We start from the raw sequence: 13,990 nt of genomic DNA, 5'->3' as shown, positions 1-13,990 counted from the left end.
GGATAGAAGGGGGACTTCCCTACTGGGCAAAAGAGCAAATCAGAGGGACAGGTCACCTTCCCAGGACAGGAAGTAACAGGGGCCTCCTACTCCCCTGGGGAGAAACACTCTCTCATGCCCCCCCGCCCCCGGCCTATAAATCCCTTCTAGGCAGCCAGGAGGGGACAGGCAGGATGTGGGACGACGGCAGTTCTTACTCTCCCTGCCCGTTCCTCAGCCAAGGATCTCAACTCCTAACTGGGACTGTACTGGGATGAAGGGGGGTGAAGGGAGAGAGCCCTGGTCATGTGATTCCTGCTCACCTCCCAGAGACTGTGGCGGGGGAGGGATGCTCTCAGGCCATTCAGAATAGACGTGTGGGGACAGGCGACAAGAAAACGTTCTTCACCTCGATCACGGAGTCCCACGCCCCTTCACACCCACAGAAGCCCTCACCCCACAGAGCTGCCCCTTCCCGCAAATGACAGGCCTTGGAACACACAAGGGGGCTGTGCCCCCATCTATAGGCCCCACCCCCAAGTGATTGCTCAACATCTGGGCCCTGTCTAGACAGATGTTTGGGCCTCTGCAGGAACATGAACAGCTGGTGTTCATTCACCTGGTCCCAGCCTCTCCGCTAGAAAAGGACCCTCGGCGAGGTACAGAGCCAGGGAGGGGGAGGGGAGGGTAAGAGAGGGAGGCTTGTCCCTTTGCAGGGCTGGGACTTGCTCAGCTCAAGACAAAAGATGGTGGCGTTGTGGGGGTCTGGGGGGGCACTGCTAATGACCTGGAGATGGCAGAGACACAGCCAAGGACGAGGCGGGCGGGGGGGGGGGGGGGGGGGGCTGCAAGGTCAGACCCCGGGAGTTTGCTCCGGCCTCCAGCACGCCCCCCGCGGCGCCCGGGCCCCACGCACCTTCCACACAGTGCTCCACCTCCTCCAGGTTCCGCAGGGTGATGCGCATGAGGCTGGAGTTAAGCATCAGCTCGTTCTTGTGGGCTGGCCACAGGTCCGGGGGTGCAGGGTTCACAAAGAAGATCCTGGTGTCCCCAGTGGACACCTGGTTGTCACAGATGAGGGGGTCTCCAAAGCCGCCAATCACCACCTTGTTGCCGCCGTCCATCAGGCTCTCCTGAGTCACCACATCTTTGCCCTTCAAGTACCGCCAGACCCGAACCTGGGGGGCGGGGGGGAGAGGGAGGAATGGGGGGCAGGTATCAGCAATCCATTCCCACTGGGAAGAGGCGGCCACAGAGGCCAGAGGCGAACTGCAGACGGGGCGCCTGGGCCTTTTCCTCCAGGAAACAGCTCCCAACCCCCAGGTCTAACTGACCCCGATTCCAATAGTGTCCATGTCAGCTCAGGCCGGATATGGGAAGGGGACCCACCTGGCCTGGGCTGCCTGCCTCCCCTGCCTTCCTCTCCCTATCTGCCCACCCACTCCTCTGGCCTGCCCTGGAAGGAGCCAGGAGACGCTAACATGGACGACAGGCTTTCAGGGCCACAAGCTCTGAGCTCAGGGCTCTGGGCCAGCTGCATTCTTGGCAGCCCTGTGGGTGGGCTAAGACACCCCCTCCCAGGAGATAAAAGACCCCTCCTCCTGCCAGGCTCCGGCAGCCTGAGAACCACAGAATCAAGTTTGGGCAGCGCAAGGCAGCCCCACCCTCCCTGCTCGGCTCTGGGGGCCCTGAGGGCACCTTCTCAGACGGTGCCCTGGGATGCTCACAGCCCACAGGGAGGGGGAATGGGGGTGGCAGGAGATGCAGGCTGAACAACAGGCTGCCCTCCGAGGAACAGGTCCCCCGAAGGAGCCCAGCTCCCTGAGAAATGGCCTCTTTCTTCAGGAGCTCTGCGGGGTTGGGGTGCTGGAATGGGGCATGAAAGACAGTGGTGGCCAGTTCACCTGCCTAGTCCCCCCTGCTGGGAGCCCCACCACCCTCCAGTGGTCTGGTGAGCCTGGCCCAGCCCTCTCCTTCCGACCTCCAGACACACAGTAGGCTCAGAAGGACAAAACCAGCAGGGGGAGGGCGGGCAGCTTCATGGCCTCCCCCCACCCCAGCCACACCCAGGAGCGGCGGGGAGGAAGTCGGGAAAATCCTGCAGGGACTTGGCAAAGTGCCCCGAGGTGGAGGGGAGGGGGCCCGGCGGGGAGCCCAGCAGTGGCCCTCACAGGCCAAGCCAAAAGGAGCTGCTGCGTTCCCATCTCCCAGCGAGAGGAATGATCCGATTTCTGGTCGGGGCGGTAGTTTTGGGGGCCAGGAGTGGGGGAGGGGCCTGGGTGCCCCGCGCACCCCCTAGGAACGGACCGTGGTGGAAAACCCACCCTCCTGCCCCGGGGGCTGCGGGTCCCTCTGCAGGAGAGAGCCCAGCCCCCCTCGCGTGGCCGGGGGCATGCGGTTCTTCCAGGGATGGGGGCACCTGCCCCAGCCGGCCAACCCCCACCCACACTGAGCTCAGCAACGGCCCCGCCCCCTTCCAGCGCCGGCCCCACACCCGGCACCGCAGCACCCCCACCAGGGCCCCGGGATTGGGAGATGAGATGGGAACCCCCCCTCCGACCACCCCCTCCGGCCCTGATAAAGGCCTGGGGGGCGAGCACTGACCGGCGGAACCCCCACCTCCACCCCGGCAGAGAGCGCCATCTCCCCGGCCCCCCTCCCTCTCCGCGGGCAGGTGGGGGGTGTGGGGGCCACGCTCTCCCCAGGGGGGCGAGAGTCGTTTCCCAGACGTGGCCTCGGGAGGAGGGACGGACGTGGCCGGGCCCCCGGGCCTGGGGCCGCTCGGCGGGGCTGCGGTGGAACTTTCCCTGCGGCGCTCGCGAGTTTCCCGGGACCCGGCGCCCCACCGGGGGCTCGGCGGTCGCCAAGGAAGCGGGCGCGGGCGCTGCGGGGAGTCTGGGGCCGGTTCCCACGGCCCGGGCGGGGTCTCCGCGGGCGGCAGGCATCGCGAGGGGAGGGCCTCGGGCTCGGGCTCCAGGGGGTCCCGGGGGGCTCAGGGCCCGGGCGCGGGGGCCCACCTTGCACGAGTACGTGAGCTGCACCGGGTCCACGTTGAGGATCTCCTCCACGGTGCCCGTGAGCACCACGTTCGCCTCCTCCTCCCGCCGCTCCAGCGCGCGCTCCGGGCACGTCCCGTCGACGCCGGGCAGGGGGCACGCGGCCGCCACCAGGAGCAGCAGCAGCAGCGGCGGCGGCAGCGCGGTCGGGCCGGACGGCCGCGGGCTGGCCATGGCGGGCCGAGGGCGGCGGAAGGGCCGGAGCGAGCGCGCGGGCCGGGCCGCGCCGGGGACCGGACTGGACAGGACGGGACGCAGCTCCCTGGAGGCGGTGGGAGCGCGGGCGGCCCGGGGGCGGGGCGGGGGCGGGACCGGAGAGCACCGCCCTCCGGCCGCTCCCGCCCCCTGCCCGCCGCCGCCTGCACCGCCCCTGCCCGCCCGGCGCTCCGCGACCCGCGCCGCCCCGCGAACAAAGCGCCGGGAGAGCGGCGCCAGGCGGAGGCTGGGCGGGGAGAGGGGCGGCTGGGCCGGGCGGGGAGGGCGGTGGGTCCGGCCCGGGCGGAGGGCGGCCCGGACGGGGGGCGGGCGGCCCGGGTCTGTGCGCTGCGCGGCCCCCGCGGACGGCCCCCCGCGGACGGACGCCCCTCCCCCGGCGCGCGCCCCGCCCCGGGCACTGCGGCTGGAGCCGGGTTAATGCATAATCGGGAGGCGACGTGACGGGACTTCCAAGGGGCTCCGGGCCACGCGGGGCGGGAGCGGCGGGGCCTCCCCGGCCGCGGGAAGCGGCTCCCAGACGCCGGGGCCCCCCCGCCGCTGGAGCCCCTGCAGAACAGGGAACCCGCGGGGAACCCAGCCCCGAGCAGACCCCGGACGGAAGCCCGGTCGGGCCGGGACCCCCGCGGGTCCGGGAGGGGCGGCCGCTCCATAGGCCACGCCCCCCGCGGCCGAGGGCCAATGCGTTCCGGGCGCTGCGCCGATTGGTCAAAACTGCGCGCAGACCCGCCCACCTCCCGTTCCTGGGTCTGTCCGGGCCTCACTGCAGGGCGGAGGGCGCTCCCTGCCGTCCAGCGGTGGCAACTGCAGGCCGCTGGTTGCGGGGGCGGAGGAGGGCCGGCCACGCCCCCTCCCGGCTCCCACAATCGCGCTGCTCGCTGCTCCCGGCGGGCTGAGTGCGGGGACACCCTGCGATCCCGAACGTCCAGACGGGAGCCGGGCCTGGCTGCCGACCGAGGGGGAGCGGGCGGAGGCCCCTTCCGTTCCTCCAGGGCTGGATCCGCCCCTCGCCACTCCGACCACAGAGCTCAGGGCCAGGAGCGAGGCAGGGCTCGCTATGCAGAGGCCCCTCCTCCTCCAGACCCTGTGGGGGGCTCAGGAAGGGGGGCATCAGGTGTGTGCTTACACTTGCTGACTTGCAGTGAAGAGGTGAGGGTGGGGCCCAGGACACGAATCTGGGACGTGGAGAGCCCCCCACAGGCACACCTGTGTGTCTACACACACCCGTCCCAGGCAAGGCAGACCTGAGGTTGCTTCACCCCCAGCCCACATATGGACTCCCACAGACCAGAAAGGGGGCTCTGGGTCTCCAGCCAAATAAATCCCCCCGAAGACTCTGAAAGCTGAGGTCTGAGTGTCCCCAGAATCTCGGACTTTAGCCCAGAGAGGTGTCTGTTCTGTCACCCCATCTTGCCTGGCTCAGCCTGGCTCCTGTGGGCTCGTCTGGGAACTGGGACACTCGCAGCCTGTGCAGGGCGGTGCTCCCCAAAGCTCTTCCACGGGAGCCCCCCTTCAGGGCCCTTCCCTCGGCCACAGCCTCTCCAGTAAGTGAAACCCCGAAGGCACAGCCTCCACTCAGCAGGTCACCAGTGGTGACAGTGAGTGTTCAGGCCCTGCCCACACCCCTCCAAGACCAATGCAGACTGGACAGAGTGGGCTAGTGGGTCCCGGAGGACGGAGAGGCCCGGAGCCCCACCTCCCAGCTGACCCAGGCAGGCCCAGGGACTCCCTCCCTCACCGCTTCCAGGGGTGCTGATCCCACTGGAGACATCGCCTTGTGCCCTTTGGAGCCTGACCTGGCCTCCCCCCTCGGTGCTGTCTGCTGACCCGGACGTTGGGTGGAGCCAGCTGTGCGGGGCCTGGCCATGCTCAACCTGGGCCAGGGATGGACTCCAGCGAGGCCTCTTTTTCTTTCTCGAGAAGTTAATTTCCCAAAGGTGTGGGAACGCACCTGCAGTCTCGGGGGGGGGGGGGGGGGGGGGGGGTGATGTTGTTACTAGTTTGATCCTACTTAGCTGCGGGTTGTGACCACCCAGGGGCCCTGGGGCTGCTTGCCTTCCTCCTCCTCCAGCTCTGCCCCAGGTTCATCAGCAGAGGTGAGAGTGCCAGGGCAGGGGTGAGGGAAGACGCAGAGGCAGCCAGTTAGCTTTGCATCAACGTTTATTACGGGCCCCCTTGGCCAGGGACTCGCCGGTGGTGGGTGGTGGTTCTTAGCGCTGCCCTCCTGGCCCCTCCTCGCCCCCGCGAAGGCGCAGGTTCATCTGCACGGTGCAGTGGGGCGTGAGGTCGTACTCCCCGAGCTGCTGCTCGTCATCCAGGGGCTGCCCCTGGAAGCTCAGCCAGAACTGGTCGACGTTCACGCTCTCCCGGTCAGCCACCTGCTCCTTGAGTTTGGCCGCCTTCTGCGTCAGCTGGACCTCGTAGGCCCGGGTCTGGCCCCTGTCGTTCCTCACCAGGATGCTCAGGGGCTTGTCGCAGCTCTGCACCACCAGCACGACCTCGCTGCCGGAGCGCAGGCCCTGGTGGGCCAGGGGAACCCCGTCCTGCAGCACCGCATGGCTCCCCTGGACCAGCAGGCGCTGCTGGAAGGCAGGCACTTGGGTCTTCTGGGTGATCAGCTGCTTCAGTTCCGACAACAGCATGGAGTCCCTCATGGGCACTTGGAACTCCTTGGTCAGCGTCTTCACCTTCAGGTACCCGCCCTGTGGGCATCACACAGAGCTCAGAGCCCCTGGCACCACTACACCCATGACCTTGGTCGCAGGGCAAGCTCCTCGGGCCCTGGACCCTGCTCCCCCCTCTGCGCCCTCCCCATCCACCAGGAGAGACCTCCAGTGCAGGAGACAGAAGCACAAGGGGAGGAACAGTCAGCCTCCCTTGACCATCGACTTGGGCTCCCTTCACTAGCTAAGATGTCCCCCAAAGGGCCTCAGAAGCAGCCACGGGGCAGAACCCACCTTCCAAGACCCAGACCCTGGTGTCAGAAGGAGCCCTGGCGTCAAACTTAGGAACCTGGGAGCTCGAGCAGCTCCGCTTGCCTGGCACACAGGGAGGGAGAGGGTAGTGGACTGGTGCCCAGCCCACCTGTCCAGCCCGCCACCCCGCCTCACCATGGCTGTGGGCTCTGCTGCCAGGTCCTCCGCAGGTGACGACGCCGATGATGAGTGCACTGTCTCAGCTCCAGCTCCAGCTCCAGCTGCCGCAGGCCCCGCGCTCACCCCTTTTCTGAGCCTGAGCCGCGCACGTCAGGGGGCGTGTCCAGATCGGAGCAGCCTCAGCGGCACCGGTTCAGCTTCAGTTTCAGTTTCCGTTTCCCAAAGGCTCGCCTGGGAGCGGCGGCAGGAACAAAGCGGGAGGAGGACAGTGAGGAACCCTGGAGGGACTTGCCGCCCACCTGCCAGGCCCGGGGCCGGGCACCAGGCCTCCGCCCCAGGAGCGGGCATTCCAGCCCCCAGACGGCCTGCACGTCAACAAAAGCCACAATAACGTGAAGTAACGATGGGAAAGTTTCACTTTCCATTTACCAACTTGCGAAAGTAACACACTTAGAAAATCTTGTCACGGTTAATTCTGAAATAACATGAAATAGTGACAACCCAAACTACCCAGGGAGGGTCACCAATATTTGTTCAGATTTTTTTTTTTTTTTAATGAAAGAGATGTATCTTTTATTTTCTACAAAAATGAACTCGTGGACATTATTGAGAAAGTGAAAAGACTGCCCACAAAAATGGGAGAAAATATTTACAAATCATACGTCAGATAAGGGTCTAGCGGGCCGAATCCGGCCCATCTGAAATGAATAAAACTAAAAAAAAAAAAAAAAAAGACCGTACCCTTTTATGTAATGATGCTTACTTTTAATTTATATTAGTTCACACAAACACTCCATCCATGCTTTTGCTCCGGCCTCCGGTCCAGTTTAAGAACCCACTGTGGCCCTCGAGTCAAAAAGTTTGCCCACCCCTGGTCTAGTGTCCATAATATAAAAAGAAATGTTACAACTCAACAACAAAAATATTACTCAATTAAAAATTGGTCAGAGGACTTGAACAGGCATTTCTCCATAGAAAATACATAAATGGGCACAGCCTCATGAAAACATGCTCAATATCATTGGGCACTAGGGAAACGCTAGTGAAAGCCACAACGAGATATGCCACACCCACTAGCATGACTATAAATAATAATAATCTATAATAATAAAAGCATAACATGCTAATTAGACCAGACGACCTTCCAGGCGAAGCCAGGGCTGCAAGGGAAGCCTGGGTCCCGGGTGCCAGAGGGAAGCCGGTGCCGGCAGCCGGGGGAAGGAAGGCCTATTCTTGCACGAATTTCGTGCACCGGGCTACTAGTAATTAATAATAGAACAAGTGTTAACGAGGATGTAGAGAAACTGGAACTTTCCTACATTGCTGATGAGAATGTGAAATGGCGCCGCTGCTATGGAAAACAGACATTCCTCAGAAAGTTAAACAGCCCTGGCTGGTGTCTCAGTTGGTCAGAGCGGCATCGTGCGCACCGAAGGGTCTGGGCACATACCCAGGTTTGGGGCTCGATCCTGGGTCAGGGTGAGTACTGGAGGCAACCAATCCATGTTCCTTTCTCTCTCTCTCTCCCCCTTTTGCTCTCCATTTCTCTCTTTTGAATCAAAGAAAAATATACCCTCTGGTGAGGGTTAATAACAATAAAAAGTCAAAGAGTGGCAAAAACAAGGTGTTTTGAATGTGAATCTTTAAATATGTTTTTTATTAATTTTTAGAGAGAGAGGAGGGGAGAGGGATAGATAAACAGAAACATTATATGATGAGAGAGGAACATCATTGATCGGCTGCCTCTCACACACCCCCCTCCTGGGGATCAAGCTTGCAACCTGACCAAAATCAACTAGCAGTGATGGCGAACCTTCTGAGCTCGGCGTGTCAGCATTTTGAAAAACCCTAACTTAACTCTGGTGCCGTGTCACATAGAGAAATGTTTTGATCTTTGCAACCATAGTAAAACAAAGACTTCTATTTTTGATATTTATTTTATATATTTAAATGCCATTTGACAAAGAAAAATCAACCAAAAAAATGAGTTCGCGTGTCACCTCTGGCACCCGTGTCATAGGTTCGCCATCGCTGAACTAGTGACTTGGTTCCTGGGTCGAAGGTCAACCACTGAGCCACACCGTCTGGGCTGAATATAAACCTTGACCGTTCCTCCCCTCCATCCCCCAAAACTCTGATAAGGCACCAAAATTGTTAACACACACAAAAATGATTTTTAAAAACTTTAAAAAAATTATTTTAAGTCATATCTTGCCCCATTCCTTGCATAAATAATATTGGATATATATACACCACAAAGAGGAAAAACAAAACAAACAAAAAAGAAAACCAGAAACATTTTTGAAACAATAAAAAGAATACACAGAAAGTTAAAACGCCCCATCCTCCCCCACGACCATTCTTAAACATGCTTTATATGTCTGCTGATTTCTTTCCCTTTTTTCTTTATTGATTAAGGTATTACACATGTGTCCTTATCGCCCCATTGCCCCCCTACCCCACCCCACTCATGCTCTGCTGATTTCTTGATACGTGACATTCGGGTATTTTTAGCTCCTTTGTCCCCTGTGACCAAATGTCTTCTGCTGTCAACAGGAGGACCTGAAAACCACAGAGGCAAACTGACAGAAGCTGCGGAGTACATGTTTCAAACAACCACAAACCCGTGGCTTAAAACAACAGAAATGTATGCCCTCACAGCGCTGCAGACCAGGGGTCTGAAATCAGGGGGACTAAATGACCATGATTAAAAAGAGTCTGATTTTATGTGGTTTACAGAAGACAAGAATCATCTGAAATATAAAGATACAGGAAATTTAAAAGGGGATGGAAAGCGACATGTCATACAAATATTAACTAAAAGGACATGGAAGTGGCACAGCCGGCAGGGCTCAGTGGCTGAGTGTCAACCTATGTACCAGGAGGTCACCATTCGAGTCGGTCAGGGCACATGGCTGGGTTGCAAACTCGGTCCCCAGTGTGGGATGTGCAGGAGGCAGCCGATCAATGACTCTCTGTCATCATTGATGTTTCTCTCTCTCTCTCCCTCTCCCTTCCTCTCTGCAATCAGTAAAAGTACATTAAAAAAAATATTAGGTTGCACCTAACAACATGGACACAAAATAGTTAAGTTCTGGTCCCAAACCTTAATATTCTATTTATGAAATCACAACAGCCTCATAAAGGGGCCTTTGGTTAATATTGGGGCTTATTTATAAACGAACTTAAACTTCCTTAAACCTTTAAAACAGCATATGTAACTTAATACTCTTGACTACAGGCCCGGTGCATGAATTCGTGCACAGGTGGAGTCCCTCGGCCTGGGTCAGGCTGGGGGGCGGGGACCATGGGAGGTTGGCTGTGGGAGCGCACTGACCACCAGGGGGCAGCTCCTGCATTGAGTGTCTGCCTCCTGGTGGTCAGTGCACCTCATAGCGACCGGTTGACCGGTCATTCAGTCACTTAGGCTTTTATATATATGGATTGTATTTGGAAGCCCTTCACGTATATAACAGCAGCAGTGACCAAACACCTTCCCAAGTGCCTCTCATCCTCGCCACTCACCCCAGCATACTTGGCCCAGGGCACCATCTCCTCTCACCTGGGCTCCAGCAGGTACAGCCTGGTGGTCCTGCTTCTGTCCCTCTCCCCATGGTCCCCAGAGGGATAAGCTGGCCACACACAGGGACAGTGGCCATTCTGGCTCCTTCTCATCTCCTTTCCTCTGACACTTGGCTCGCTCTTGCCCCAGTTCCCGGCACTGCCTGTCCCTCTTTCCGGAATGTCCCCTGCACCTCCCCCCACCCCCCAAGATATAGGTGACTCACTTCCTGCACCTCCTTCAGTCACAGGCCTGAGGAGACTCCGGGTGGGAGGCATCCCTCCCTCTCTGGAAAGGGGTCCAGGCAGCACCTCCCAGCCTCAGTCCCCCCCCCCCACCCCCACCCCCGTCCCGTTCTCTTGCCTGCCTCCTGGGCAGTAACAGCTGTCGCTGACGTGTGTCCAGTTCTATGTTCTGGGTGTTTCCAAAGTAGGATCTCAGTCATCTTCCCAATGACCCCGGGAAAGAGAAAGATAGCCTATCGCACAGGCCAGGGAACAGGGACGGGGCGAGTCCAGCTGACAACTCTAAGGGAAAGAAAGGCCATTACAGGGCTCCCAGGCCAGTCTTTCCCATCTGAACTGTCTGCCTATCTGGTCTCTGTGGGCCGCTGGGGTGGTCCAGAACCCCCCAGACTGGTCCCAGCGCCCCCCCCTCCAGGAAGTGCGGGTCCCCAGCTTCTCCCCAAGAGCCTAGAAGGAGGAGAAGGTCCAGGTGGCCCCTGGGGCGCGGAGTGGGGGCTGCAGGTCTGGGAGACCTCCTGGCCGGCAGGACTAGTCTGAGCAGGCACTGGACCCATCAGCGCTCCCAGGAGGTTCTGGGTGGATCTGTCTGTCACCCAAGTCTTCCCAGCACCCCCTGCCCAGCTCCACTGGCTCCTCTGGGGCAGTAGAAGGAGGGGGTGGGGCGGCCTCACCTTCATGAGTGGCAGCTGGGCCTGAGGCCAATCTGGAGGCCCGCACCCGCGTGTAGGCACGTGGGGGGGTGGAGGGGCAACGAGGATCTGAGCGCCTCCCCCCGCCACACCTGGTGCCCCAGACTGACCTCCGAGGGGCCGGCTTAGCGCCAGGATACCGGAAGGCTTCCCGGAGGCGAGCGGGGCTTGGCTTTGCTATGCACTCGGGCCTGACGGGGATCCCGGGCGGGTGCTGGGGCAGGGCCGCCCTGGACGCCACCACTAGGCAGGCTCCCAGCAGGCGAGGTGACCCTTGGGCGCAGCCAGTCGGCTCTCTCTCTGGATCAGAAAAGCCCTTCGAGGCTCCCTCTCCCCCCTCTGGGGCCGGAAGCCCCTCGGCCCCTTTCCGGTCCCTCTGATTCCGGGTGCGCCCCTTGCAGCCTCACTTGCCGCCTACTTCCCTGAAGACCCCCGGACCACACAGCGGGAGAAGGGCTTCCGCTCCCCCAGCAGCCCCGGCACCCCAAGTCCGTCTGTCCCTTAAGCGGAGCAGTGACTCTGTTCACCCGCCTGCCTCCCACCGGTTACAAGTCCCAAGGCCAGGCCGGCTCGTGGCCGGAGGCCCCAGGACACAATGGCGCTCCCGCCACACAATTCAAAATGAAAACCACGTCAAACACGAAACTAAGCCTCGCCCAGCCCTGGCCGGTTTTGCTCAGTGGATAGAGCGTCGGCCTGCAGACGGAAGGGTCCGGGTTCGATTCCGGTGATGCCCTGGGTTGCGGGCTTGATCCCAGGGTGGGACCTGCAGGAGGCAGCCGATCCATGATCCTCTCTCATCATTGATGTTTCTGTCTCTCTCTTCCTCTCTGAAACCAATATTTTTAAAAAAGAAAATAAGCAAAGCCCCGTTTCCCCACTTTGTCTCTTTAAAATAAACAAAACCGTAGCTGTTGTCCCTCCAAGTTGCTGGCGCTGACCCTGAAGTCCTGAAGCCCAGGGTGTGACATCACCAGCCCCATGAGTCACCCCATTGGCTCGTGTCATCACCTACCTTCACCCTGAGACAATCATCCCTGATTATCTGGTGACCTCGCCAGCCTCACCTGCGACAGGTTTACCTCCTGTCTGATGACGTCATCCTACCTGACTGGTGACGTCACTCTACCTGCCCGCGGCTGCACCCTCACCGGTCCTGTGCCATCACTTAATGGTGCTGTAAAGCCACCCTGACTGCCATGCCCTTGGCCAGCGCTCTCTCCTGCCCCGTGGCTGGGTCCCACGCCCACGTGTCACGGGTCCTTCGTGGGCGCTGCAGGCGGCGGCGTCCCGGGGGCTGAGACGCGGCAGGGCGATGCCCGGCTGTGCGGAGGCTCCAGGCCCGGCGGGACCCGGACGGCGGGGAAGGAAGGGTCTGCAGATCGAGGTTCGTCCGCCCCCCGGACTCGGTTCCCCTCGAGAATTTCCCGCTCGGGGGAAGGGGGGCCTGGCGACTCCGCCCGGGTCCGCAGCCGGGCGCCCAGGGGGCCTCCTGCTGGGGCGCCGCTCGCAGGGGGCGGCACGGCGGTCTCCGCCCGGTCCCCGAGGGGCCGGAGGCGGGCGCGGGACGGGGCCCAGCTCCCCTTTGTCCCCCGCGGTCGGCGGGCCGGGAGCGGACGCGTGACTGACAGTGGCCGCGGGCGGCCGGGGGCGGGGCCCAGCGGCCGGCGGGGCGGGCGGGAGGGCGGGGCGGCCGCTCATTGGCTGGCGCGAGTGTGGGAAAGAACGCGGCGCGGGGTTCACACACCCGCGGGGGCGCCGCTTTAAAGAGCGGGAAGCGGCCGCTCGGGCCCGGAGCCTGTGGGACCCGGACTCGGGCGCCGGGCTCACCATGCCCGCGGACGCGCCGGGGAAGCCGAGAGCCTCGCCGCGGGCAGCCGCGCCCGCCAGCGCCAGCCGAACCCCAAACCGGCCCCGGAGTGCGGCCGCGCACCGGAAGGTGGGACCGGGTCGGGCCCGGGCGGGAGGCGCAGGGCGGGACGGACGGACCCGGGACTCAGCCACGGCCCACGGCCCGACCCGCAGTCCTCCAAGCCGGTCATGGAGAAGCGGCGCCGAGCGCGAATCAACGAGAGCCTCGCTCAGCTCAAGACCCTCCTCCTGGACGCGCTCAGGAAAGAGGTGAGTCGGGGCGGGCGCGATCGCGGGGCCGAGGCGCGGAGCGGGGGGCGGGGGCCCCGCTGGCTGCAGCCGCCCACACCGGCCCGCCCCCAGAGCGCCCGCCACTCGAAGCTGGAGAAGGCGGACATCCTGGAGATGACGGTGCGGCACCTGCGGAGCCTGCGGCGCGGGCCAGCGGCAGGTGAGACTCGGCGGGAGCGGGAGAGGGAGGGGCGGCGCCGGGACCCCCACGGCGCACCCACCGCCTGTCCCCGCTGCCTCCAGCCGCGCTCGGCGCCGACCCCGCCGTCCTGAGCAAGTACCGCGCCGGCTTCAGCGAGTGCCTGGCCGAGGTGCACCGCTTCCTGGCCGCCTGCGAGGACATCCCGGCCGACGTGCGCTCCCGCCTGGTCGGCCACCTGGCGGCCTGCCTGGGCCAGCTGGGTCCCCCGAGCCGCTCGGCGCCCCCGGCCCCCGCCACGGTGGGCCCCACGCCCGAGGTCTACGTGGGCCGCCAGCCGCTGCCGGGTTTCGACGGCCCCTTCCCCCCGCTGCGCCCCGAAACGGCCTTCGCCCCGCCGCTCCTCCGGGGCCTGACCGGTGCGCCCCCCCGCCGCCCCCTCGGCGGGGCTGCAGGGCCGCGGTGCGCCCTGGAGGCCGTGGCTGCGGTGAGGCCGCCCCGTTTCAGAGCCGCGGCCTTTGCTGAGACTGTAACGGGGCGTATCCACTTCCAGCGGCTGCAGCGAGAGTCTGTGTTTGTTTCTGTCTTTTCTGGGAAGGATCTAGCCTGCAAGCACGTGCGGCCCCGCCCCCTTCCGGGCCCCGCCCCTTCCGGGCCCCGCCCCTTCCCCAGGCCCCGCCCTCCTGGCAGGTGCGCCCCCGCTGGGTCCGCCGGGCATCGCGTTTGCCGGCACCGGTTGTGCAGGAGCCCGCGCTCCACCTGGAAGTGGGAGCGGGTGTGAGGTCCGCGGGAGGCCCGGTCAGGAGGCGGCAGCCCCCACGTTCCCCAGAATGCACCCCAGTGTTGGGAAGCGCCAGTCCAGCGTCACTG

General features: G+C 62.8%; 3 protein-coding genes across 8 annotated transcripts in view; 1 reads left to right on the top strand and 2 right to left on the bottom strand.

The window, feature by feature from the left end:
- AGRN (agrin) overlaps positions 1-3,268 on the bottom strand; it is a 34,675-nt gene extending 31,407 nt beyond the window's left edge. For all 6 annotated transcript variants that reach the window (XM_070403826.1, XM_070403829.1, XM_070403828.1 and 3 more), the window contains exons 1-2: positions 2,997-3,268; positions 896-1,157 (exon numbers count right to left, since the gene is read on the bottom strand). In XM_070403826.1, coding sequence (XP_070259927.1) covers positions 896-1,157; positions 2,997-3,209 — 475 coding nt within the window. In that variant the 5' untranslated portion in view covers positions 3,210-3,268. The remainder of the gene's footprint in view (positions 1-895; positions 1,158-2,996) is intronic.
- A 2,122-nt stretch (positions 3,269-5,390) lies between these two features.
- On the bottom strand, positions 5,391-7,421 carry ISG15 (ISG15 ubiquitin like modifier). The gene is made up of 2 exons (XM_070403825.1): positions 6,359-7,421; positions 5,391-5,950 (listed from the first exon to the last, which is right to left on the bottom strand). The coding sequence occupies exons 1-2, from the start codon at positions 6,359-6,361 to the stop codon at positions 5,459-5,461; spliced, it is 495 nt and encodes a 164-aa protein (XP_070259926.1). The 5' UTR covers positions 6,362-7,421; the 3' UTR covers positions 5,391-5,458.
- A 5,177-nt stretch (positions 7,422-12,598) lies between these two features.
- HES4 (hes family bHLH transcription factor 4) lies at positions 12,599-13,701 on the top strand. Its single transcript, XM_070403073.1, is given in 5 exon segments — positions 12,599-12,778; positions 12,865-12,960; positions 13,054-13,141; positions 13,225-13,544; positions 13,546-13,701. Coding segments are annotated over 5 exon segments (678 nt in total). The 5' UTR covers positions 12,599-12,670; the 3' UTR covers positions 13,612-13,701.
- The last annotated feature ends 289 nt before the right edge of the window (positions 13,702-13,990 follow it).

This window comes from Myotis yumanensis, unplaced genomic scaffold (genome assembly GCF_028538775.1).
Source record: "Myotis yumanensis isolate MYYU_CA2020_CCGP unplaced genomic scaffold, mMyoYum1.0.hap1 SCAF_2, whole genome shotgun sequence".
NCBI classification, from domain to species: domain Eukaryota; kingdom Metazoa; phylum Chordata; class Mammalia; order Chiroptera; family Vespertilionidae; genus Myotis; species Myotis yumanensis.
The sequence above is the reverse complement of the archived record's forward strand: the minus strand, read 5'-3'. Positions and strand labels throughout refer to the sequence as shown.